The following is a 25,514-nucleotide window of genomic DNA, read 5'->3' on the forward strand; positions in this document are numbered from 1 at the left end:
TTCCCAATGAGGAAAAAAACGCCAAGAGCACTTCCATATATCATTAACCTCCCGAACAGAAGTCAAAAACGAGTTACTGGAATATTTTGCGTCCGCTAAACATTTAAGTAGCAGAACTATTTATGCTTACTTTCACAATATTTTCATATTGTCGTTAAATTTGTTAATGGATTTGCAGAACTGAGTAAAAATCTACCAAAAGGTCATCAGACAATTCAAAATATTAGTGAATATAATATATATAATGTATAATATTCAAGCTGATAAACTTCCTGGTTTCTTGCACACATGCACTCATTGTGAGTTTGATGTCTGCAGCACGGTCCCAAAGAGTTGGACAGGGACATGTTTAACCCTGTGCTTTTTCTTTTAATGCATTTTCACTCTGCATTGACTGTGGATGACAGGAAAGTGTCAAATAATGAATATACAATATGAAACAGCAGATGATACAGACTCATTTAAAACTCATAGAAGCCCCATCATGCATAGTTTTCCACTACATTATTTTCAGAAGTACATTCATCAGTTTAGACACTGAATTTTATATCACTGAAAACTTGTCTACTTTTCAGTTTTTCCCTGGTTGAACTCCAAAACACATAAAAAGGGAGACAGACGAGGAGATTATCCATCTCTTCTTTAATTTCAGACTCATGAAGCCAAAAAGGAGGCGTCTCATTTGAAGTCGGCCTTTTTGTGTCCAGAATGACAACTGTCGCTGGATATTTCATGCTAGAGTTTCCTAATATGTGATGCCAGTCCTCTCCATGTGGGCTGCAATGTAAAGTATGACTGCAAGACAGCCAACGCGCACCAGATGGAGGTGCATCACTCATTCATATTCTATATGTTTGCAGAGGAACCCTATCATAACACGTCTATATCAAATTTTGAACTACAGTTGTATTTAGAATGTATAAATAGCCTATCTGACATGAAAAAAAATAAATTCATCTTTTTGTAGCCTAAAATTACAATTTGTATAACTGTATGGAACTCATTGGGGTTATTTTTTGTGATGTTATTTTATGGCAGAGCTATAAAGTAGTCTGGGCTGCTGTGGATGGATGACAGTAACTGACAGTGGACACACTGTCAGGTGCACCCCCTAGTGGACAGTTCTGTGCACTTTCTCAGGTTCTTGTAAGCCTGTATGAACAGAAGCAGCTCTGACCCAGACCTGCATTGCATCGCACACATATACAAGAATACAGCCATGTTAAAGAAGTCTGAGGCACTCAAGCAGGAAGAGAATTTAAAAAACCTTAAATAACACACTGCCATTGATTGAATACAGGTACGCACATGCCAGATGTAGGGCAGTTGAAACACTGCTATTTCAAGTTGGTTGAATAAATGTTCCCAAACACATCAAACACAGGTTTACCTAAGTAACGAAAAATCCTCATTTTCATCATATGCACAGAACAGTACTAACTATAGCTGTCACGGAGGTGAATGATAATATTTGCCGGAGCATGTTGAATCATTCTTTGCTCTAATAGGGGGACACTTAAACATGGCATCCCCGTATTGCCTTCAGGTACTGTCGGAAATTGTACACTTGTAGGCAATTGAAAAGGTAAATAGTACGGATTCACAAGTTTTCAGTGCCGACCATCCACTTCTAAAACTAACAGAAGACTAAACCAAAGTACACGCTGCTGGATTCGGTTGTATGTGGCATCTGCGTGGTTATTTCAATTTCTAACGAGGCTACTGCCGTTTTTGCTTTCTGTAATGAAAGCATGCGGTTGAAAAACACAGATTGGTCTACAAAAATCAAACACGGATTTAAATTTGCATCCGTAAATGATACTAGAAACCTGTTTCTACCCAAGGTAAATGGGCGATAAGTCGTAGAGCCACGGTGCCTTCTGAGAGCCGGCCGTTACGAGTAGCTCAGAATGCAGCATCAGATGGGATCAAACCAGATGGAGGCTGGGCGACGGGCTGCTCTGCCTTCTGCTGTTGCCGAGCTACCGCTCCCTCACAACACAGGCGGTGACACACAGAGTAGATGACCGTGGACATCTTTGCAGAGCTGGTCACTGCTGGAAAAGTACATAACGGTACCCGGAAGGTAAAGCCTGTCATGAGTTAAAGGGCAGTGTAGCTAACGGCACAGGAGCATATGTTAGCTAAATGAAGTTTGACAGGCTAACGTCAGGTTTAGCTTATCTGGAGTTAGCTAGCTCTGGTGTTGCCTACAAGTGCTGCCACCTTTAGCAGCTAGCATAGGTTAAGTCAGCGCCTTTTGAAGTTGCTCATGGATTTATCGTGGCTAGCTGGCAGACGGCGTTAGCTAGCGTTATCTGCTTAGCCGGCAACCAGCAAGATAGCGCTGAAGGCTGTGAGCATATTTCCATGGTGTGCTCACTCTGTTTGGAAAATAACCGGACAGAAGCATAATGGCTTTTACTGTTTAATTAGCCATTTAAGCTAGCAATGCGTACTACAGTATTTCAGAATAACGTCAGTTTGCCGGCGTCGGATTATTGCACTCCGTGGTACAACTGTGCCCTGCCAAGCAGCGTCGCTCGTAGCATTTCGCATAATGAGTGATCATTATGTAAAAGTTAAGGTTCAACTCGAGCAAATGAAATCTCTTGGCGAGGATGCAGAAAAGGAGCATGTGGACGCCGAGGAGCAGGTTCCAGTGTCCTCTCTCCGCGCTTCCGTCTCACCAGACCCTTCCAGCATCACCATAGCTAGCAGAGATGCATCCAACACCTCCATCACCTGTAAACAAAGGGGTAAAAGTCGTAGTAAGTTGGGAAAAGATGACAACAGCTCTAGTGGCAAACACATCTCAGATCTGTCATCGCATGGGTCTGTAGTGTCTGCTCATGTTGGAAAAAACTTGAATAGACCAGGGCATGATAGTACACTACACATCAAAGGAACTGGAGAGATACTGCAGAGCAAGTCAGAGACCAATGGGAACTATGCAACCATCCATCCATCCAAAAACATTCAAGAAGCACGCCACGAGGACGGATTCAAACTTGCAAGGAAGAGACGACCCGTGACGGTGGACACCGCAAAAGCCAAAACCTCGCTGGAGGCACTGAAGTTAAGCATCAAGCAGCTGAAGTGGAAAGAGGTGTGCAACATGATGCTTTGTTTCTTGCTCTTGTGCTGTTCACCCATTTGCTTTGCAGGTTTCATTCCCACGAAACACCAGGGAGCTGGTTTACCTGAGCAGCTTGATCCAGTGAGGATCCCTGACATCAGCTGCTCGGAGCATCAGGGTTTCATTCAAATGACAACAAGCTTAGCATCTGTCACGAATGTGCATAGATGACAACCTCTGTTTTGCTGTTCTTCTTGTGCTATTATGAATCATATCTTTACCGTTTTTACTTTTAGCTAAAGACAGCATCAAGCCCCTTCAGTGATATAGTTTGTCCTCGCAGGTTCAAGGTGTTTAAATGGCAGCTTTATTCATCCACTGGTCAAACTGGAATGAAAACCCATGTATGTATGGCTCCTGATGGCATGGCTCTGCTTACGATATGACCATAAGCTTCATGTATGGGGGATATGGGATAGTGTTACATTATTGCCCTTTACATACGTGTCTTCTTTTCAGCTGGATTTGCAGTTGTGGAGGTCACACATACAGTAAGCAAAGGCTGTCTGGAGTGTATCTGTGCTCAGAACTAGGAGAAAAGGCGAACAATGCACAGTTTTCAGAGATATCAATCTGCACTGCGTTACTATAATCTGAGATGACTTTTCTGGTGTTTAACAGCCAGTGAAAGACAAGTGTTGCATCCTAGAAACCTCTCTGTAGTGGAGCATTAAGACAGGGCTAAAATCAACCTGGCAGTGATCACATTAACCAGCCTCTCCCTGGAAACCCATTCTTTCTGCATTCGGCTTTAGACAGGATGATGTAATAGTTTGCCTGTGTGTTTCTTCTCTCAGTTATCCAAAGCTGAAACTTTACGAGAGGCAGTATCTCTGCACAATGTGAATCACAAAGCTAGCTTTTCAGAAGAGTCTGAGTCTGAGTGGGTGTCTTAAGAAATGTTTCCATACTTCAGCTTCAATTTTGTCTTTATTTAATGCAAAGTTTGCACTTGTGAATATGACTGTGCTTGAGTTCTGACTTTTATTAATCTAATCTATGGAAACAGGTTCTAAACACAAAATGCTTTATATGTTTGAAGCAGCAGCACATTTCTGGCAGTTAGACAACCATTTCAGTTGATTTATTTGTAGTACAGCGCATGGCGAAAATGAGCTTTCAGAAAATGGACAGGAGGCTTGATAGTGAAGTGTGGGGTTGTCTCTTAAACGTAATATGTTGATGAATCTGTCCGCCCATAACGTTAACTTCTAATCTATATGAAAAATGGATCAGTGTGGTCACCTTTCTGTTCGTACTACTGTGTATTTTAGGCAGATTCTGACAAGGACAAGTCTTTGTTGTCACAATATTGCTTTGTAATTTCTGTGAAGGCCCTGGGTCAAGGGAGGTTGTAGCTAAAAGTTGAGCTAATCATTAGCACATTAAGGCTTCAGCTTTATAAAGTGTTTTAAGTTCATGTGCAATCAGTGTTCTCCTTAATATGGACTTAACTCATTAATCATTGTTTCAGGCAAGAATAAAATGTTAAACATTTGATGGTTACAGCTTCACATATGGGAGAAATGGCTGCTTTCCTTTCTGACATGCTAGTACATTTTTGGGTTTGTACTGTTACTTGGACAAACATTTAATGATGTCGCCTGTTCAGCTTTAGAAAAATCTCCAATGGTGGTTTCACTCAAGTTTCATAGACCAAACCCATTTCTTTCCAGTACCCCTATCAAAGTTTGAAGACGTCATTGATTGAACACTTGGCGCATTGCTAACAGGATTCCCTTTAACCCAGCCACAACCTGCCAATGTCAGTTTCTTTGCCTCTAATGTATAAAATTACAGAGGAAGGACGTGGGTGAAAGTTTTTCTAAACGAGAGGCAACAACTTTAAAAGATTCATGAGAGAGCTAATTGATCCAGTCTTCTTCCCCCGAGCCACAAACACCAGCTGGTCAATTTTGAATGCAATGTAATTAATACCTGCTATCAGCCATTATTAACATGGTCTCCATTATGCATGAGGAGTAAAGAAGGGCAGTGCTGTGAGCCAGGCATATCACCAGCGACCATGCAGTGACACTTAAACCTTTCCAGGTCTGGTGTCAGTAGACAGAAGGCCTATACATTACAACGCTTTGTCCTCACGGTCAACCCCCAACAAAGTCGAGGGCGCCACAGATACTGTAAAAAAATCCCCATCAACACCTTGAAGGAGCTGAAGCTCCAGTAGCTTTGCTCTGTTGGTTTGTCAGTTACAAAATGGACATTGATTGGTGAAAATGCCTTCATTAGTGCCTTTGGAGGTTTTAATTTTAGTGACCGATGAGTTGTACATTTGGCCTCAGGGTCTATTTACATCCAAACTGCTGCATCTCTACATCTGCAGTACTTCCTGGCCTGAAAGACAGCTGTCAGCTGACTTTCAGCACATGGCATTCTCCTAAACAGTGGGAAATGATTAGCCTTAAGCTCCTCTAATCCAATAGACTGTTAGTCCTCTCTGAGGCAGAGCGAGAGGATGACAAGCCTGAGGGTTTGAGTGACAGTTTCAGAAAATGAGCTGAATAACCGTGCGTTTAATCACAGGCTCGGTAGTTTGATCAGGATCCCATAGACCAAGCCGGCATTTTAAAACGAAGCATTTTAACAGTCCTGCCACATGATCGCAGCCTTGTTGCATGATTAGAAAAATCATAGTCTGGATAAATGAAAATATAAATGCTGTTTATTGAATTTGAAATTGAAATACTGTGGAATACGTCGTCCTTTGACTGGGCTTCAGTGAGCACTGTCGTTCACAAAGTGGCTCTGAACATGAACTTGGCCTTCTCCCGATTAGGTCTCAAGACTTACAGCATACACAAGATGGCTATTTTTGGTCTTGATCCCTAGAAGCTACTCAAATTAATTTGACGTCCTTCCCTCATGCGATTACACAGTTATACGCTGGTATTTCTGTGGCAGTATTTATAGCAGGTCTTGGCTGTCAGGCAGGGTTTCCCTGTTTCACACGCTCACATGCTAACTCATTAATGAGATGCGGCTCTGTCACAGATCTTATCCGATAGCCGGGCAGCGAGGTGGCTCATATGAGGGTAGAATTTAAGAGGGGTGACGATATGCTGCTGACCTTTCAATGCAGGTCGATGCAGAGTCCTGTAATGAAGTTAAAGACAGACTCAAGTCTGCGTTACCGCAAACACAACCCCGTTCAAAAGCTGAAACTTCTCGAATTGAGATTGGACATGGCACAGGGAGAAAGCGTCCAATAATAGACCTCAGCTGTCGGTTAAGCTTGTGCACTGTTTTTCCATTAATGAAAAGTGGACCAAGCATTGATGCAGAGAGGTGAGATGCAGCAGTGTGTGGGAGAAGTGGAAGCAGAAGCCGTCTCAATAGATTTGACGCAGTCGTCAGGGGTCCAAATAGTTCCAATAGAAAGAAAAACAGCTAAAGTTGGGATACAGCTGCACGAGATGGAAAGTAAAATGGAAATGCTGTCCTGTGAATCCCGTCCTTTCGACATCATTGCAGCAGCTCAGTATGTGAGTGTGGGCAGCAGTAGAGGTGTAGAGGACAAAAGCTGTGCTTTGTGCCAGTAGGATTTCCTACCTCTGTAAATCCTTTTCTAGTGTCACTTCCTCTCCTGTTTCCCAGCTCATCACAACCAAACACGCCACCTACCATCTTTAGGGAAGCTTATCCCTGCATGCCGGGGTCACCATAAGGTGACCAAAGTCCTGAGTCATGCTAACAGATTAAGCCTTCCTTTGCATTTCCAGATGTTTTTTGTGTTTTGTTACAGATGTTTTTGTTGATCATCTTTTATTTCCCACTTTCACCGCTCTGTCCCTTTCTTCAGTTTCCTCTGGGAAGACGAGCAGCGTGCGATATCTACTGGCACGGCGTGTCCTTCCATGACAATGAAAATATCGTCTCAGGGCAGGTGAACAAATTCCCAGGTATTTCACCGCTTCTGCTTCTCTCCCCTTTCTGTCTGCTCATGTAAAGCGCTCTACACTAAAAGTACTGCACTAACTGCAAATGGAGTGCTAGCTTTATATCAATTCGCAGTACTTTGTGTATTACTCAGTATTCTGTAACCACAACAGGAGGACAGATTTAGTTAAAGCCTTACTGATCCTCATAGCTCCAACGCTGACCTTTTCACGTCATGGCAATGATCATAACTTTAGAGACTCTAGAGATTATTGCATTGGTAAGACATGCACACCAAATCTACGTCACTGGAGTGGTCTTGCTTGCATTTATCTCACATTATATGACACTTGTGTCATATTGATCTTCATCTCCTCAGAATGCCATGACTGTTTATTGGGAAATCCTCATAGATGCTCCAAAGACTTGCTTTCCCAGAGCAATATAATTTTCTTTGAAATCTGCTTTCATTTCGTCTTCTTCTTGCATTTATTGTATTTTGTGAATTGCAGGGATGATTGAAATGCTGAGGAAGATTAACATGAGCCGGGCAGTGCGGACTATGCAGGAGTTGTTCCCAGAAGAGTACGACTTCTATCCCCGCTCCTGGATCCTGCCTGAAGAGTACCAGCAGTTTTCCACTCAGGTATCGCTGCATGACTTCAGAATAAAAGCATCATGATGCTGGACATCTTTGCACTGACTGACTGACTGATGTACGTCTCTAACCCAGAAAAAAATTCAAAAATCATGCAACACATAAAACAATAGTTAACAATAAATAAATACTAAGATAGCTGGAAGCAGCTCGTGCATTTCCGATAATGTTGAATTCAGCTGGCCTTCGTTTTAATAAACCTTTTTGGCAGCAGACATTTTGACACGACCCCTTCAGCATAAGTGCTGCTAATGAAATTAACGATGGCCACATTACATTTACGCTTCTGCAATCGATGATTGCCTGTAAGTCAACAAGCATACCAGCATGGCCTTGGACCTGGAGGCACTGAAATGGAATGTGGCCATCGTTAATGTGATTAATCACAGGTGTGCTTTCCCTGCTATCACCGGTCAAAACATCTTTTGCTTTGCAGACTGCTCTAAGTGGCTGCAGCTGAAAGCATGAAGTTGAAGCTGAAGTTGAGGAGTCTGCTGGTGTCTTTACACAAGGCACTCCACCGCTGCGCTTTTCTGTCTGTGCACCGTTAAAACCAAGCTACTTCACAGCAGCAGCGCTCTGAATAATGTGACCTGTTTAATTCTCGTCATGCACTCGCTTCATAGCTCACTTTCCTTCAGGTGGAAATACAGACTGTAACACATTTATGAAAATGACCCTTTATGGTCATCTGGAACTCCTTAACACATGGTTGAATCGAGCAGGATTATGTTGTAAAGGAAATTCAGAGCCGAGTGAGTGTACTCACTTATGACAGGGAGAACGAGGGTTCCTTGCCTGGCTGACTGCAGTGTTTATGCACATCACAATCACGTGAGCCATTCACCAACCAGCTGTGAATGAAGTGACACTGAAGGCGCTTATCCAGATATGCATATTTATGTGCGTCAATTTAAAAGGAAAGGCGACGAGACAAGGAAGGAACCATTTCAAATAGCAGCTTTTTCTCCACGCCTGCAAGTAGATTAGGAGTTTTTATGCCCTTATTTTACAACGTTATGATTTGTGATTGTATATAAATACAGAAATTCAGTGTTTCCACCACAGCAAGCAGTTTAATTGATTTTGTCTATGGCTGGTTAGATCTCACTTCCTGTTGTCAGGGAGGGAGTTTCAGTTTTGATCTGAATTGGTGATGTACTTGCATGGGCGGATCAATAATTCTGATTTAAGGATTTCAAGTACAGTAACAGTAATGCATTATATCCAGCAGGGGGCAGCAGAACATCACTATTTTCATTGCATTGTGGATTACAGCAGACAAAACTTCAAAAGCTTCCCCTGCAAAGACTTTTTTTTTTTTTTTTTTTTTACAAGTCTTTTTTTTCCCAAATGCTTTGTATCACTCAAAGTCAGGGACTGTGGTTTTGGAGGTTGCACAGCGTATGAAACCCGTGTGAATCAAGTGTTATGAGTAACTTTGGGGCATTTGAGAACCTTACCTTCTCTCACTCTGCTGCAGATTCGCATGGTGAAGGAGAATGATGCCACGGTGAATCCCACCTTCATTGTCAAGCCAGACGGGGGCTCTCAGGGGGACGGCATCTACCTCATCCGTGACCCCAGTGACCTGAAGCTCATGGCGGGTTCACAGGCCAAACAGGCTGTTGTCCAGGAGTACATCCATAAGCCGTTGCTCATTGACAAGCTCAAGTTCGACATCCGCCTCTATGTGTTGGTAAAGTCCATGGAGCCGTTGGAGATTTACATCGCCAAGGAAGGCCTGACACGCTTTTGCACCGAGCCCTACCAGGTAGCCATGACGGTGCTAATGATGCTAACTGTGAAGCTGTTCATTTGGTTGATTCTATGAAACATGCATATAAAGCTAATCCCTCACTCATTCTCTGACTGTGCAGGAACCAAGCCAGAAGAATCTCAGCCATGTCTTCATGCATCTGACAAACTACTCCCTCAACGTCCACAGCGGCAACTTTGTCCACTCAGACAGCCATAGCACGGGCAGCAAGCGCACCCTCTCCAGCGTGTTGTACAGGCTGGCAGCTAAAGGCGTAGACATCAAGAAGGTGTGGTCGGACATCATCGCACTTGTCATCAAGACCGTCATCGCCGTGGTGCCTGAACTTAAAGTGTACTATCAGGCTGATATACCGCCTGGCAAACCAGGACCCACGTGCTTCCAGGTTGGTAGTGTGCAATGTTGATTTAGGAGTTTCCTCATGGAGTCATGATTCGCTATGATTAATTTTTTGCCAGGAGCTTTCTAATTCTTCATAGTAGACGCTTCAAACCAGATATGTTTGTGTCTCAGATATTAGGTTTCGACATCCTGATGATGAAGAACCTGAAGCCAGTATTGCTCGAGGTCAACTCCAACCCTAGTATGAGAATAGAACATGAGCAGGAGGTGCGGCTGAATATCAAGATCACTCATCTAGTATCATTATCACTGTTATTCACTTTGCTGTAACAGATATTTGGATGTGTTTCAGGTGGCACCAGGAGTTTTTGAATATGTTCCCAGTCCAGTTGACAAAGAGGTCAAAGTGGGCGTGATCAGGGACACTCTGCGCCTTATGGACCCTGGCCACAAGAAACCTTCAATGTAAACACACACACTTACACACACACACGCACAGTAAGCGCACAGTCTGAAGAACATCCTCTGTCCTTTGTCTGCCGGTCTTAAGCGTCCACTTTTAAGGGCATGATATCTCACTCTGCCCGTCCCTCCTCGGAGCCCGGCTCTGCAGCGCTCACCAGCTCCCCATAAGCCTGTTAAATGGAAAAATTAAATTCAGCTGAGCCGCGGTGGAAATTCACACATTACTGTACAAGTGTGGTGGCTCAGACTCTGTGGCTGGCTGGCCCTGTGTGGTGCCTGGCAGTAAATCTCCTCGACCATTAGGGTTTGTGTTTTTTTCCCCTCTCAATCTGTTTTCCTTCTATGACAAGAAGATTTACTGTTTCTATTCTACCACCATCTCCATTTCTTGCCTCTCTCCCCTCCCTCCCCCTCCTTCCCTCACTTATTGTTTGCTTTCCCTCCAGATTATCTTCTATATCAGATATTCGCTCTGCTTTGTTCTGCAAGTGTGCATGCTTGCATGCCTTCTCTGGGATAATACCCGCTATTATGATCATAACCAGTAGCATATTGACATAATGCGCCCATAATGTGTTTAATCCTCGTTCCTCTTGGTTTGCTGTGTTTTCATCTGGCTGGAATCTGTCAAACCACATTTTGTCTGCAGCATATACATTTACAGCTCTGTTCCTCTCATTGAATTCCTATCGACAGTACGCACTTTTCGAGAACCTTAATCCTTTATTCCAATGTCCCTCATACTTTTTATGTTGACTGAGAACTCAGGCCCTGAGTCAGTGGGGATTACTCAAAATCTTTCTTTCTGGGTCTTTGCACAGTTGAACAACAAATACTCGATTCCCCAATCACAGAATTACTCTACAACTCTTAGTTTTTTAGAATCAGTTAACCATTTTTCAGCAGAAATGTCAAACATTCTTCTTAACTGTGAGAATTTGCTCCTCCTCTTCATCAATGTGATAATAAATGTGTCATGTTTGGGTTTTAGACCGCTGATCAGACAAAATAAGCAGTTTTTAAGATGTCACTCTGAGCTCTAAGAAACTCATGATCAGCATTTTTCTGACATTTTTTCAACCAAATGATCAATTGTTTAGTCGGGAAAATGCTTGCAGATCATCAGTAAGGAAAATTACAGCAAGACCGATAAATTGGTGTGACTAATACTGATTTATATATCAAATATATCTGTATCAATGTTTGTGCATAAGACAGATAAACAAAATCAAGGTGTCCGTATAGGAAACGTTTGTTCCTGTTATGTCAGTATCACCCACAGCAATCCAGTCAGAGTCGAGCTATAATGAAAGTAACTGTTAGCTGCAGCCCTACACAGTTTACACTTTTTGACAAATGACCGTGATTGTTTTCTAAATCTGCCTCATTCCGCTGTGTGTACACACCTCTGTTTACTTCTGTGCTCTATTCTAGATCCACACGGGCCCTTACTCTCCAAATTTTAAGCCTCCTAAAGCCAATTAAGTAGCAGAAGAATATCTTTATAAAACATCTCGGTGTGAGAGAGTATTTACAGTCTGCAGTCGTGGTGAAAAGAGGCTTAAATCCAGACTGGGGCAAGGTGTGTCATGGTGGAAAGGAGCTCGCTGATCTTTAATATGATATAATTCAGCGTGTCTATAAAAGTGTAGCGCTGCTCATAGTGAGCTGTAGAAGAAACAGTGACACCGACGAGGACAGAGTTTATGATGTGAGGCCGGTTATAATGTCAAGCAGTATTTTTTTAGGGTCTTATGTATCTTTACGGCTGCAGACATATACCGTGACACTAAACAGGGTGGAAGTGGTGATAAAGCTCTGAACTGTACGTAGAGGGAAAAATATCATAGTAAGCAACAGCAGTCTAACAGGTAGTGGTATGGAAGTGTGTGAGATGTGGTTAGAGATCAAGATCTGAATTCTCAGCTATTAGATAAGAAAATCAGATTAACAATAACAAGACTGTTACTGCTAATCAATGGCTGCAGTTAGAAAATGGAACAAGATGAAGCGTGAAGCTGAGGCTTTTAGCGAAACCTCCTGGAGCACACATAAATTAAGACTGTAATATCAAAAAACCTCTGGCCAAAAGATCTCTGTGTGTCATCTCCTGCAGTAACCGTGCTGTTGTGGTTCAGCACAGTTGAAAATGTTTGCTTCCCAAACACAAAGATTTAGTATTCATGTCTGATTGTGATTGCAGGGAAGTGCGTCAGCTTTGCAGATAGCGACAGAGTTTTGTGGTTAGCGGGGAAATATGCTAATTATGTCCCAACTAGCAAGTGCTAATATTTATTAAATCAGCCATTAGATTGGATAGGCTCCAAAAATGTAATCATCGCTGCAGCCAACGACGTGGGTGGAAAATGAGAGCTCGCTCATCATCCAGTTCCACAGTGTGTTTCTTTGTGTGTTTACATTGGCACAGAGGCAACTGCATTCTGCATGTTTGTGTGATGGAAAACACACTTTTTGCATTGAATTTTACCTGCTATAATGGAGCCATTTGTGTGTGAGGATGTGGCACCAGCCAATAGTGGAGGAAGTCCTCAGTACTTATACCATAGTGTAGAAATCCTCCAGTTCAAGTCCTGCATTTCAAAATCCTTTCAAAGTAAAAGTACATTATTATCATCTGCAAATGCAAAAAGGATCAAAAAGCAAAATTCCTCATTCTGTACAAAGTACATCAATGTGTATGAAGCATTTTATTGTAGCTTTTTGAGCTGGAGCTAGTTTGAACTATTTGAAGTCTTTTTTTGTGAGATATTGGATATTCTACCTATTTTTTGGCCTCAAACAGATGAAACCATCTGAGAAGAATTCCCAAAATGACTTCACATTGTTGTTTGATATCCCGCCCGTGATGGCGGTGGCGTCTGCAAACTTCACAGCGGAGCTCTCTCCGTGTTGGGGATTGCAGCCCTGGGAGGGTCCGGTGTTGAGCACTTGACTAGAGGAAGTGTTACTGCTGTAATCTGAACCGTTTGGGGTCTGTTCGTGAGGAAGTCCAAGATCCAGCTGCAGAGTGTGGCACTCAAACGTTGAATGTTGAGCTGAAATCAACAAACGGCACTCTGATAGAGGTGGAAATGGCATCATCGATGGATCTGTTGGTTCTGAGTACAAACTGGTTGGGGTCCAGGTTGGCTTCACACATGATTAGAGCGCTTTGGTAGCCCGTGATGTTCTGGATTGTTCTGGATCTGTGCCGATGGCTCTACTTTGCCTCCTTGATGTCAGCTGTCAGTTTTGCTCTGCGGGTGTTGCTTGCTTCCTTGTCACCTGACCAAAAGGCAGCTTTTTTTTTTTTTCTTTTTGGCTCCGGATAGGGCCCTCGCTTCTCCATTCATCCAGGCTTTCTGGCTGGATGAACGATTTAATTGTGTTTGTGATCAAAACATCATCAACACATTTGCTGATGCACGATGTCAGTGTCGATGTTCACTGTGATGATCGATGTGGTCTGTCCTGCAGAGCTGCTGCAGCTTCATCCGGCCACACTTTAACACTGTTTTACTGATGGTTTGACCTTTTTTTATCAGATGGAAGTTAGCAGGAGAGGGACGTCAAATATGGTCTGAGGGGAGGGCTTTCTAGGTGGCAGGAATGTTGAAAGTACATTTCCCTGAAAATGCAATGGAGTAGAAGCATGAAATGAAAATGCTAAAGTACAAATATAAAAAAAAATGTACTTACGTATACTATTTGAGTTTTTACCTAAGATCCATGTAAATGCAGAATGTGAACATTAAATAAAGCTAACAAAGATAATGCAGGCTTTACCAACAATTTGATTTTTGATGACGAAGAGAAGCTAACTGCTGGTTATGCGAAATAAGAAAACCGCCTTGATTTTCACCAGTTGTTTAAAGCTTTTAATAAGAAGACATGATTGAAGCTGACATTCACACGCATAGATTTAGATTCAGTTGTACTTTAATGGGGAGAGACTTCTTTTTCTTCTGCAAACTTTCAAAATCATTGCCGTTTGACAGCGTGAACAAATGTTCCCGACATCATTGCAGGAGGTTAAGTCATTTGTTTACTGCAAAGCTGGTCTACCGGCAAGTAAACATACTTGTGTTGCGTTCGCTGACAGCTGTTCAGCAGTGGGATGGATGGGATTCAGTCATTCAGAGCGCAGAGTTTAGACTGAAGTCACCCCCGCATGAATTTAACTCGACAAGATGAAGTGAAAGAGAGGTGAGAACTGACCAGGCACACAATACAAAGGTACAGCTAAGTCAAAAAACGGCGCTGCTATTTAAAGGGACGAAGTGAGAGCTTATATAAGAGAGAAGGAAAATTTTCAAATTATGAAATGGCAGAAAAGGAGAGGACCAGGGGATGGCATTTGGGAGAAAAGCGGGAAGACATAAATGGGGAATTAGGAGGAGGAGGGTGTGATGGTATCAGTGACTCTCAGACATGTACTTCAGGCACCCAGCTCATTAGCCCTGTGTATGGTGTCTCTGAGGGTGATTTATGAGCCATTGTGAAAGGTGTGCGTGAGTGTAGGCGAGAACAAAAAGCTAAAATTCATAGGCGCACATGCCTTAAAATAGGGTAAAAGGGGCATGATTGCGAAAACACCCTCAGCATGAAAAGGAATAATAGGTGCAGAGGTGGATTTGAGTGCAGTCCAAAGAAACTAAGGCTGAACCGTGTGTCCAAAACGCAGTGTTTTAAAAGCTGAGACCTCACTGTGGCACTATGGACGCTTTGAATGACTGCTCACAACCACCACTTCAACACAACAGTGACACAACACCTTTAGGTTGATAGGGTGAACTTAAAGATGCTGATCGAACACGTCCAGCGGTCACAGAGTTTCATTACGTTGGCCTCTAACTGTGTCTGTCTGCCGTTTGATGCTGAGCAGGTAGTGCACAGTGGGCCTTTTGAGCTTTTTTGCCGTTGGCTTGCTGCATCTGAAAATAGCGCTGTGAGAGTGAACAGTAAAGATGCTGTAATGAGCTGAAACTGGCTATAAGGCTCTGTAAAGCCGGCTGGGAGCTGCAGATTCAGGCGGTTTGTCGCTACGAGGGACCATTTCACATCATCACAGGATACATGGCTTTATGCTGAGCCTAGCTGCTTTAAGCTTTCTGACTCTTATGTTTGTTTGAATAGAAACAAGTGAGCAAAGGAGAAACCGTTAAATCATTTACACAATAAAAGGTTTATTGTTACCTGTGGGAGGCCATTCCTAAAATGGACAAAAGTGTGCAAAAGCTGTGTAGATTCATTCACCAGGAGGCCAGACATGGCACTTCTACAGACAATGACAGCTGAATTAGTCCTCCTTGTATACACTCAGCTAACATTTGGCACCAGGCCCCTGCATGCCTTTTTAATAACCTGCCATTCTTCACCTTTTACCCTCTCGCTCCTCCTCCATCGTTTCCTCTCTCCGTCTGCTGGGAATGTGCGGAGACGTTCCCCTCACTGTCTGTCTGGCTGTCAGCTTCTGTTGAAGATGTGTCCGTTTTTAGCCGAGCCTGTCCTGTCTAAATAGATGTGGGTGGTGTCCCTCTGGCTGCTGAGGGATGATTGATTCTATTAAACATTCAGCAGTGCTCTCTCAGTGTCATTCACACTGCTTACTAATTCATGGAGAAAGAAACTGCCTCAGTACTGTATCCCCTCTTCGCGAATGTGCCGCGGTCTGCTTTCTCTCGGTTGCTTGTGTGTTAGCGTGGACGCGTGTTGACAATAGGAGTTGTCCTTAAAAGCCCGGCACACCAGCAAGATGTTTTCACTCATACTGGCTGATCCCTCTGCTCAGGTCGGTAAGATGACAATTATTTGAGGTCACCGGACTCCATGAACTAATAAAAATGATAAAGGTGTAGTTGGTGCTGGCCTTTAGCAACAGGTGCAGCATAGCTAACAGGGAGATGTCAATCAAACTCGGTGTGCACATATTATATGAGGGTATATGTGCGCCCATTCATTTTCTATGAGAGGTGGCAAATCCCTCAAGAAGAGCTCACTGGGATGGCTGGCGGCGAGCGTCAGGCGAGGAGTGAGGCGGCCCTGAGAAACGTGGCGCCACGCCAGAAAAATGCAGGGAAGAAACAGAGTGCAAGCTAGCAAACATGAAGGTAAAGCAGTGAGAGTTTCTTTTTTTTATTCAGATAGACTTTAGAGTGTTTGTGATGCTCAGACAGCTTTTCTTTTTCTTTTGTGAGGAGATAGAAAGACATTTTGGGCCAGAGGTCGCCCTTAAAGGTACCCTGCGGAATATTAATGGTAACACACAAAAAAGCCACTTTTGCTTACTTTCAGCTGTCACTCACAAGTTGTACCTCCTTATTTACTCTGAACTACCACCTTTGTGCCACAAAGCGATTGGCTCAATCTGTGGTCCGTGGACGACTTCTTGCCCGCTTAAGTAACTGACATAAGTGCTTTTAACGTCTGCCTGCTCAGCATTCAGAGCATCAGACCTGAGGTCGATAATTAGCTCTAAAAGCACAATTTGTCCACCAGCAGTAGTTGCTGTTGAACTGGCGGTACGGGTCATTGTCTGTGGGTCTGTCGTGGGCGCTTAAAGAGCCGCAGGTCTGCGTGTCCGTCTGACCGAAGGCGAGGTTGAACTCACGCAAACGCAGAGCGGAGAGGACGAAGCCTCCACTTCAGCTGCATTCACACAGAATCTGCCAATGCGGCACCTTCCCTCAAGGTCGCACGGAGGCGTGGGCGTGTTTGTTTGTGCTTTTGAGTGTAACCGCCGTGGAACAAGCAGAAAATAAAGTTGAATTCTTTGATTGACAGCTTTGTTCTTGCTAACACCACTACCTCTCTTCATTCACCCTTTAGCTCGCTCAACCTCCATTACTCTCTCTCTCTCTCCAGCTCTCTGGCTACTTGAGCCGGGGGAAGGTGGGCCAACTTTATTGACACACAGCCACGAACAAATCCTGCAGAGCATGCCTTTAAGTGTCTCTCCGTGAGAATTCAAAGCTGAGATTCTAAATGCGACATGTGTAGATGCATCTTGTTGCTGATGCAGTTAAATGTTGCTGATGTAAGCACAGATGGCAAAAAGGCTGTGCAGCGGCGGTGAGACGCGCGATTGAAAAGAGGGTTATTTACCCTTCATACAACATTACTCTTCCTGTTTGCCCTGCCAAGCCCGACTGTAAGTGCAGACTCAGGTGAAAAGCGTGGTGCGTTCGTCTAGCTCAGGTGGTTGGCTGTCTGCTACTCAGCTCTCTGTTGTTGGTCTTGTGCTTCAGTCCTGCAGAGTTTGAAGGCTGTTATTCAGCCCTAATGCTGGACAGCACACAGTAGAACCATAAATGTAGGAAATTTTGTCTAAAAATCTTCAGATCTTCTCTGTAAACATTCCATGAACTTGCTAAAACGTGTCACTGAAATACAACGCAGTAAAATGTATGATAATCTGTTGTTTTTGTCTCATTCCACAGCCAAAGCTCCCAGCCTAGAGCTGAACACGGCGAGGAGATTCGCATGGAGGCAGAAACACAAGAGAGGAGCCCGGATGAAGGAGCTCTGCCCTCGCTGTGCCTGAAGCAGGTTTACCCCAAGTACACCAAGCAGTTCAGCCACCTGCGGCTGGTGGAGCGGATCGCAGCGCTCTTCATACGCTTCCTCGGCGTCAAAGGCAACATGCGTCTGGGCCCCACTGCCTTCCGAACCTTCATCAGGTGCAGACTCCATTTATTTATGTTCTGGCATCCCTCTTGGCTTCTGCCATAGCTAATCTTCCTGGCATCCGCACATAAAGAAGAAGGCCAAATAAGATAAATCAAAGCTGATCCTCAGTACAACACAACCAAATCCATAACATCAGGAAGCATCAGGGATAAATGACCACAAATGATGTGAACACGTTGAAGGCAGAGAGCGCCAAACAAGCAGATACATGACAGCTGACGAGTGGAATAATACAGCTTCAAACACACAGGCATTCATATAACACATGAAAACTGGGTCAGCGTGAGAGAAAAACACGTGTTCGTTCAGACCGCGGCTGCAAATTTCCTGCATTTTCTTTAACCATCATTAATGATCAGTAAGATGTAAAACGCACATCTTTTTTTCATTCGAAGTCTTATTTAAACAATTCTCGCGGCACATTAGTTATGTGAAACATTAATTCTCAAAGCATGAAAACCAACAGAGTAATAAAAGAGTAAGGCCCTCGTTTGAGACGATCCCTCCTTATTCTGCCAAACAAAACAGAGCAAAGTGGGACGTAATTACTGCCGTTTCTACACCAAACCGAAGAAACAAAAAGTGCTGCAGAAAAGGAAACTAAAAAATACTCCAAACTGACGTGATAGCTTGTGGGAGGGGCGGTGTTTGGAGCTGGTGGTGCTTTGAACCTTCGAGTGGTAAAACACTGCCTGTATGTTAAGACACAATGTTTACGTTGAGCCTTTTCCTCTTTTCCGATGCTGGACTACGTAAAATCACTTCCTGCCCTCCATCTGCAGTTTGCACCACAACAGAAGAGTGACGTGACGTCATATGTAAACAACCAATCGAAGGTTATCATGTGTCCTCTTATGAGCAGCCGACCATGTGACTGAATAATACTCAAGCTGATGAATTACGATGATGAATTAATTACACTTTTCATGACGGCTGCATTGACTAGTAAAGTAAAGTAAGTAAAGTTTTCTTAACAGTAATGTTAACATGAGCAGGAACGTCAAGTGTTAAAGATATCAGGCGACTTCTCCTTCCTTTTAGTAATAAAAAACACTTTGCTGGTCCGCGTCAATGTGGCACACGCTGACTTGTCTGTGACTGCCAATAGAAAAGAGTAAATGTGACCTGGGAGGCGTGACTGACACGTGGGACGTCCTGCTTGTTTTCAGGACCTGTAAACTGAGCAACAGTAACTTCACCATGGCTTCAGTGGACATCCTCTACATAGACATCACACGCCGCTGGTCAGGAGCGACGCCCGACTCGAGGGAAGCAGGTAACACACACACACACACACACACACACCCTACACACAAGAAAACAACATGTAGAGGACAGAGAGCCGCGTATCCTTGAGACTCGGAGCAAATAACGCGCTGGGAGATAATTGCGTGTCATTCTTTGTCAGATTCCCTCTGACACTGTGTACCGTAATTGAAATGAGCCGAGATCACAATGTGACAGCAGAGAGAGTGGCCGGCATGAATTATTCAGACGCTGCACCTTGCGAGGAGTGTTTGCGAGGCGGAGCGGATGGATGGAGATCACATGGACCAGGATGGAAGGGCCCGCACAGAGGAGGCTGCGGGCTGAATTTAGAGCGAGCTCATACGCACTCAGGGAGACTGAAGTCGGTCTGTTGTTTCTGTGTGCGCAGCAGAGGATTGTGGGGAGCTCATATTTACGAAGTTTTCTTTGGGATGCGCCGCAAAGTTTTCAAAGGACACATGAAGGGATTTCTGTAAATGCTGAGTCTTCTCGTGATTTGGAGCAGTGTTAATAATTCCGCCCTGTTAGCCCGCTGTGAGCTGACATCTCATTCATGTTTGGATTTTAGTTTCTTTTCTTCCTCTCATTGGTATTCCGCTCATTCGTCTTCCTCTTGTAGGTGGAGAATAACAGGGGCTGCGGTATGAAATATTAGGGAGACCACCGGGTAAAAACCCAGCTCCCGCTCAGCTCCAGCTTGTTTTCCAGCACCACCTTGAGATCTGAAAGTTGCACCGGCCGGTCTCGTCATCTTTGCCCTGAAAAAGCAGCAGCAGTTCAATGGTTTGATGAGTGTGAGAGGAGGAAACTGCAAACATACAGTTCATGTGCGTTAAAATGATCTTAGATTATTCTTACTCTGAGCATCTCAAATGTGCTTTCAGGGGCGTTTTCACAAGAGACTGAAGTGCAAATTATTTTTGAAAGGACAACACCTAAAACCGGTTCCCATTATTCTGGTTACGTATGTTGACTGCATGTGTTTGGTAGCTCTTTATATGAAGGTGCACCTATTCATTTTCATCTAGTTACCTTTTAGCATGCATATGAGCACTGCAGTGGTTGGCTCTTTATTGGTCTTTAGAAAGAGCTTCTTAATGCTTTAATCTGCATGACCAGATTTTACGACCACTGAGCCTCTAAGTAATAGTTTTCCCTCAATAACCTCCTAATTACTGCTTACTGATAGTGCTAACTGGAATTTCTTGTACATAAATAACCATCTTAATAAGAAAACCCGAACCCTTAATAACTGGAACTCCCAGCATGAGGAATTAAGAACTTCTTTATGACGAAGAGCCGCTAAGCTGCTAACATGCGTGCTAGATGCAGCCAATTTCCCCAAATTTCAAACTGCTCTGGCACTTTCACATGTCATTTTTATATTCCCTCTACACACCCAGGGTTCCCCCATTTTCCAGTCATGGAAAACACAAAGGAAATGAGAGAAAAAGTCAGATGTGCTGGAAAATTTCAACACTATTTTCCTTTAGCTGAGCATGAACTATGAATGAAAGGCATGAAAACAAGGCAAGAAGTGAAAAAAACAGGAGACAGTAAAAGAAGTGACGGTAGAACATCTAAACGTTCTGCCTGTGTGCTCTTTTAAATCAGGCTTCGACAGAGGAACACGTTAGTGCAACGACTGTCTGTCACAGCAGCTAGATCATCATTAAACATGTCCTTGAAAAGTCCTGGAAAACCCTGGATTTTCTCCAGCCTCACCTCACCCCCCACACCTTCTGTTTTTCAGGTATGGGGCTACAAGCATTTGTGGAAGCCTTCTTCTACCTGGCAGGCCGCAGGTTCAAATCCCTGGCGCTGCGGGAGCAGGTAACGTCGCTGCTGGCGCTGTGCGAGGCTCAGCTCGATTCCCCGACCGCCGTCGAAGACAGGCGCTCCGTGAGCTGCAGCAGGGCGCTGCCGCGAGGCAACAGGGCCCAGACGCTGGGCCCCAGCAACCCTCAGCTCAACTCTCCGGCTCCCCTGCGAAGGGCCGCCAGCCAGGACTACCGGCTGCACCAGAGACTCAAGCCTCGCACACTCAGGGCCAACGTGGAGAACTGACGAGAGACGGCCTCAGCTCGTCCCCCCAAACACTGCCGTCAGCCTTCTCCACGGGAGCAGGAAAATTACGTATCCACCTCTCCTCCGCAGCTCCCGCGAGGGGGGTGTGTGATGGGAGCTGAGAGAAGGACTAGCCGGACCCCCGCTGGCTGACTCGCAGGAGGACTGTTCTACTGCCTGATTGCTTTTTTTTTTTCCTCTCAAAGGAGGAAGATGTCTGCAGGGGGGGGACAGGAGTGGATATAGAGCGAGGGAGGTGAGGAGCGTTTCTTCCTCCCCTCCTGATGTACGAACAGTGTGGTCCAGTCAGGAGGAGCATCAGGCTGCTTTTAATGTCCTTACTGATTCTACAGGGCAGCTATTCGCTCCCCTCCACCTTCGTCCGGCAACACGTGCACCGAAACATTCTTTTCAGGGAAACCGTTAGACTCTCCGGCTTTAGATTTTAACGCATTTACACACATAAATACAGTAAATGGGTGGAAGGGACGGTCCTCAGTGTGTGTATTATATTCTTGAATTTGCACAACAACTGTTTGAACTATTACATTTGCACAGAAATGGATGCGAGGGTGACAGAGCATTTGTGTGGGCCTGTTGTGTGTGTGTGTGCGTGTGTGTGTACACTGTACTGCATTTATTTGTGTTTAGCTCAATGGTGAGAGCCCATTCCCAGCCAGTGGCTCAGCTGTGCGTTCTAGCTCCGTGAGCCCATTAGTGATGAGTTAAGTGAATAAGTATTCAAAGGGAAAAGGCCGCGCCGCCACTTATCCTCTTTCAGTTCAGCAGCTATTCCAGTCAGGCAGCCTCAGACCTCCAGCAAACACGTTTTTAGGATGATTACTTAGTAGCCACACAACTGCCATTGGGAATTGATGATTTCAGAAGTAATTGCATGGCACAACATTTCACAATGCAGACAGCTGCAGTGTTTCCGTGATGTGATTCAGACGGCTTTTGTGATTGAAGGTCAACCAGTGTGTGATCGCACGTTTTTTTTTTTTCTTTTAGGATGAGTTTGTGACATGCAGACCAATAATGACGTGATGTGTTACACAAAGGACGCTGTAACGCATCACTTAAACACCTGCAGCGGGGCAGCTGTTGGGCACATGCAGTGAACTCACCGTGTTTTCTGCCATACATCCTGTAGGACTAATATATCCACCGCCGTGTGTATTTGATAAAGTAGGTTGATGATATTAACAGTGATCAGTCATATGAATGAAATGAACTGATAGCAAAAAATAGACAGAAAATAAAGTTAATTTTGCTCTTTGAACTGAAGATGTGTGTGTTGATGTGGCCACCGCGTGAAACCGATCAGAAACTTTAATTCACTTTTTCTTTTTTGATGATCATATCTGCTCTTATTACATAAATATGCAAATATGGTCGAGCAGAACCATGCAAAGTCTAGATGCGTGTTACTGCAGATATACTGTACAGCTCGTCTGTGCACCATTCTCGTCCTACCTCTGAGTGATTTCCCCGATGGCTTCATTAAAAAGGGCACCATTTGTCACATCATAAGGGGATGATATGCCGCGTAATGGCAGCGCTGTTGGCAGTTTGCACTATTTACATCTCTGTCTTAATAAGGCGGGTAGATGAGCCTGAAATAGCTCCTTTTTTGTATGTTTTAAGACCTTAGATATGTTTCCCAGTGCGACCGTCTGCCAATGTTTCCTTGACCTTCTGTCGCGGAGGCTGGCGATGCCAGTCGATGCTCCAGGTTTCGTGTTTTTAGTCTTCAGAGTTTGTTTTGTTCCCCTGGTTCGACGGCTGAGGTGTCCGTCACGAGCCAGAAAGAAGGATTTTATCTTTCAGCTTCCATTAACATTTTGTGCTACTTCAACGTGTCAAAACACCTCGTCTGTCCTTGGCTTTGGTCAGCGGTGCTCATGAAATAACAGTGATTACCCTTCAGCGGTGAAAGAAGTACGCGCTCAGATCCTAAAAATTAAAGTAGTAAAACTGCAATATTTGAACCCTGTAATCAAAATTTCATGTGGAAGCAGCATTTAAGTGAAATTGGTTGCAATTAAGCTTTTTCAGCTACTTACAAAAGGGCAGAACAATGAATAGAAAAATGTAATCTTTGGTACAAATCACAGCAAAAATGGCCTTTTTTTTTCATTTTTCCCCCTTTTTTGTGAAAAGGACTTATATCACATCATCTGTCAAAAAAAAATTATTATTACTTTATTTATTTATTTATTGCATATTGCTCAACCCTACATTACATAGGTTCAACATTTTGCCAGACTGGCAGGAACAATCCCCATAAATATCTTTATTATAACTTAGGCAATCTGTATTTAGGCTATATATCTTTATATTGAGGCCTTTTACCACGTTTAACATGTCAACCCTTTGTAATAATCTGTTTGCACTGAATCCTTGATACGACTCTTAAAGCTGCAGTAGGTAAGATGAAGAGAGCAGACTTAGCCTAAAAATTTGAGCCAACACCTCTCCGCTGCACTCGTGCCCTGCCTCCAAGCCCCTCCTCCTCTCCGTGGCTGCCGTGACAACCAGTAATGTTAGCCTTAGCATTGGAAACAAGCTAACTTTGCCCAGCCGCTACATCACAGTTGCTAACATACTTTACGTGCTGTGGAGTGTTACTGTAACAATCACCATATTAGCTTCATGGTTATTTGTTGTCTTAGCCGTATATGCTGCTGTTGGCAACGGTGGTATGGGCAGTTTCTGCTTTGTGATTGGCTGTTGCTCCGCCATAGCTTTCACTAGCCTCCTGACGCCGCTCACAGAGCTGTTTGACTGAGCGGCAGCCAGCAGCATGAGCTGAGGGAGGGGGCGGTTCGCAGCGTGTGTGAGTAGTGATTGACAGATGTCAGACACTCCCTCAGGCGCTCCTCTGGCTCTGATTGGTTGTTTTATGTCGGTCGCGGTGGAGCAGTAGGTGGGACCAATGGAGCCATTTTTTTCACAGATTACATGTTTCATGTACTGCTGTCTGGGCATAGGGACACTTTTAGCAAATATGACAAAAAATTACTTTTATACAAGTTACCTACTGCAGCTTTAATGACGCACTGAAGCGCCAGTCATTTACCTGATTGGTTGCATGGAAGATTAGCAGGTCCCTGGCTTATTTTAAATGATCGAGCACTTTTCCAAGGATTATTCTGATGTTTTGGACTCAGTATCATCTGGACCTTTGCCGGCGTAACGACACTGTTTTTGAGACATCATCGGTGAGTGACCTCAGTTTTCTAATCGTTTTGTTGTTGTTAGCTGTGTACCTGATGTTGTTATTGTGTCTTGAAATCGTTTGCATCAGTCGAATCACAACAGTCTAAGCTTTGTAGCAATCTATCGCACGAGTGCAAACTTATACTTAGCATTTGCGTACGTAGATGGGCTGGTAATTTAATGACATCTAGTGGTGAGGTAGCAGATTGCAACTAGCTGAACACCCCTTGTCTCTCCCCTACCTTTCCAAGCATGTGGCTGCTGACTACACAAACCATCTGAACTGCACTCTCCAGAGTCAGCGTTTGGTTTGTCCGTTCCGGGCTACTGTAGAAGCATGACGGCGCTACAGAGCGGACTCTGTGAAGAGGACCCTCTGAAGATTTAAGAGCTCATTGTAAGGTAACAAAAACTTTTCTTATTTTCTGGTGATTTAATGATAGCTTTTTAAAGCTGGGTTTGTCTCTATAAAACGTTAAGTTATGTATTTGGCGTTTGGAGATGTTTTGGAGTGGAATTAAAGAATGTAGTATCCAGCAACAAGTGGCTTAACACTTGGCTGTTTTCCAGCCTTTGATACTTTTTTGGAGTGATGGAGCGTGTTTAGAGCAGCGGCATTGTTTTCATCAGTCTCATGTCCTAAATGCAAGCCTTTGCCCCGGGGAGCCTGTTCCATTTGGCCAAAGAAGCGAGAGTGCCTGACAGAGAGCAATTATCAGCACAGGAGCTCTCCTTTAAAAAACTCATAACGACGATCTGCCGTCAGTGAGGTCCACTCCACCGTTCGATCACACACTGTATTAGAATAATAACAATCATATTGAACTTTCATGCTTCATCTCTCCTGCCCTCGAGCTATACTTCCAAACAAAACGCAAGGCATATTTATATGATAATCAGCTCAGTTTACAGCTATTCTGCAGAGACATTTTGCTACAAAATCCTCCATTTTTTGTTGTTAAGGCCATTTCAGGTTTCTGCTACCT

General features: G+C 44.0%; 1 protein-coding gene across 2 annotated transcripts; it reads left to right on the top strand.

Moving 5' to 3' along the window:
• Positions 1 to 1,930: 1,930 nt before the first annotated feature.
• On the top strand, positions 1,931 to 23,491 carry ttll11 (tubulin tyrosine ligase-like family, member 11). 2 transcript variants are annotated; one of them, XM_070989599.1, is made up of 10 exons: positions 1,931 to 3,109; positions 6,960 to 7,059; positions 7,549 to 7,682; positions 9,178 to 9,468; positions 9,575 to 9,859; positions 9,988 to 10,083; positions 10,169 to 10,281; positions 17,721 to 17,960; positions 19,140 to 19,246; positions 20,993 to 23,491. In XM_070989599.1, the coding sequence occupies exons 1-10, from the start codon at positions 2,561 to 2,563 to the stop codon at positions 21,304 to 21,306; spliced, it is 2,229 nt and encodes a 742-aa protein (XP_070845700.1). In that variant the 5' UTR covers positions 1,931 to 2,560; the 3' UTR covers positions 21,307 to 23,491. The 2 variants fall into 2 exon arrangements, with proteins under 2 accessions (XP_070845700.1, XP_070845699.1); XM_070989598.1 differs by having other exon boundaries at positions 1,988 to 3,109; positions 17,727 to 17,960; positions 20,993 to 22,585.
• Positions 23,492 to 25,514: the final 2,023 nt, after the last annotated feature.

Source organism: Chaetodon trifascialis, chromosome 20 (assembly GCF_039877785.1).
Source record: "Chaetodon trifascialis isolate fChaTrf1 chromosome 20, fChaTrf1.hap1, whole genome shotgun sequence".
In the NCBI taxonomy this organism is placed as follows: domain Eukaryota; kingdom Metazoa; phylum Chordata; class Actinopteri; order Chaetodontiformes; family Chaetodontidae; genus Chaetodon; species Chaetodon trifascialis.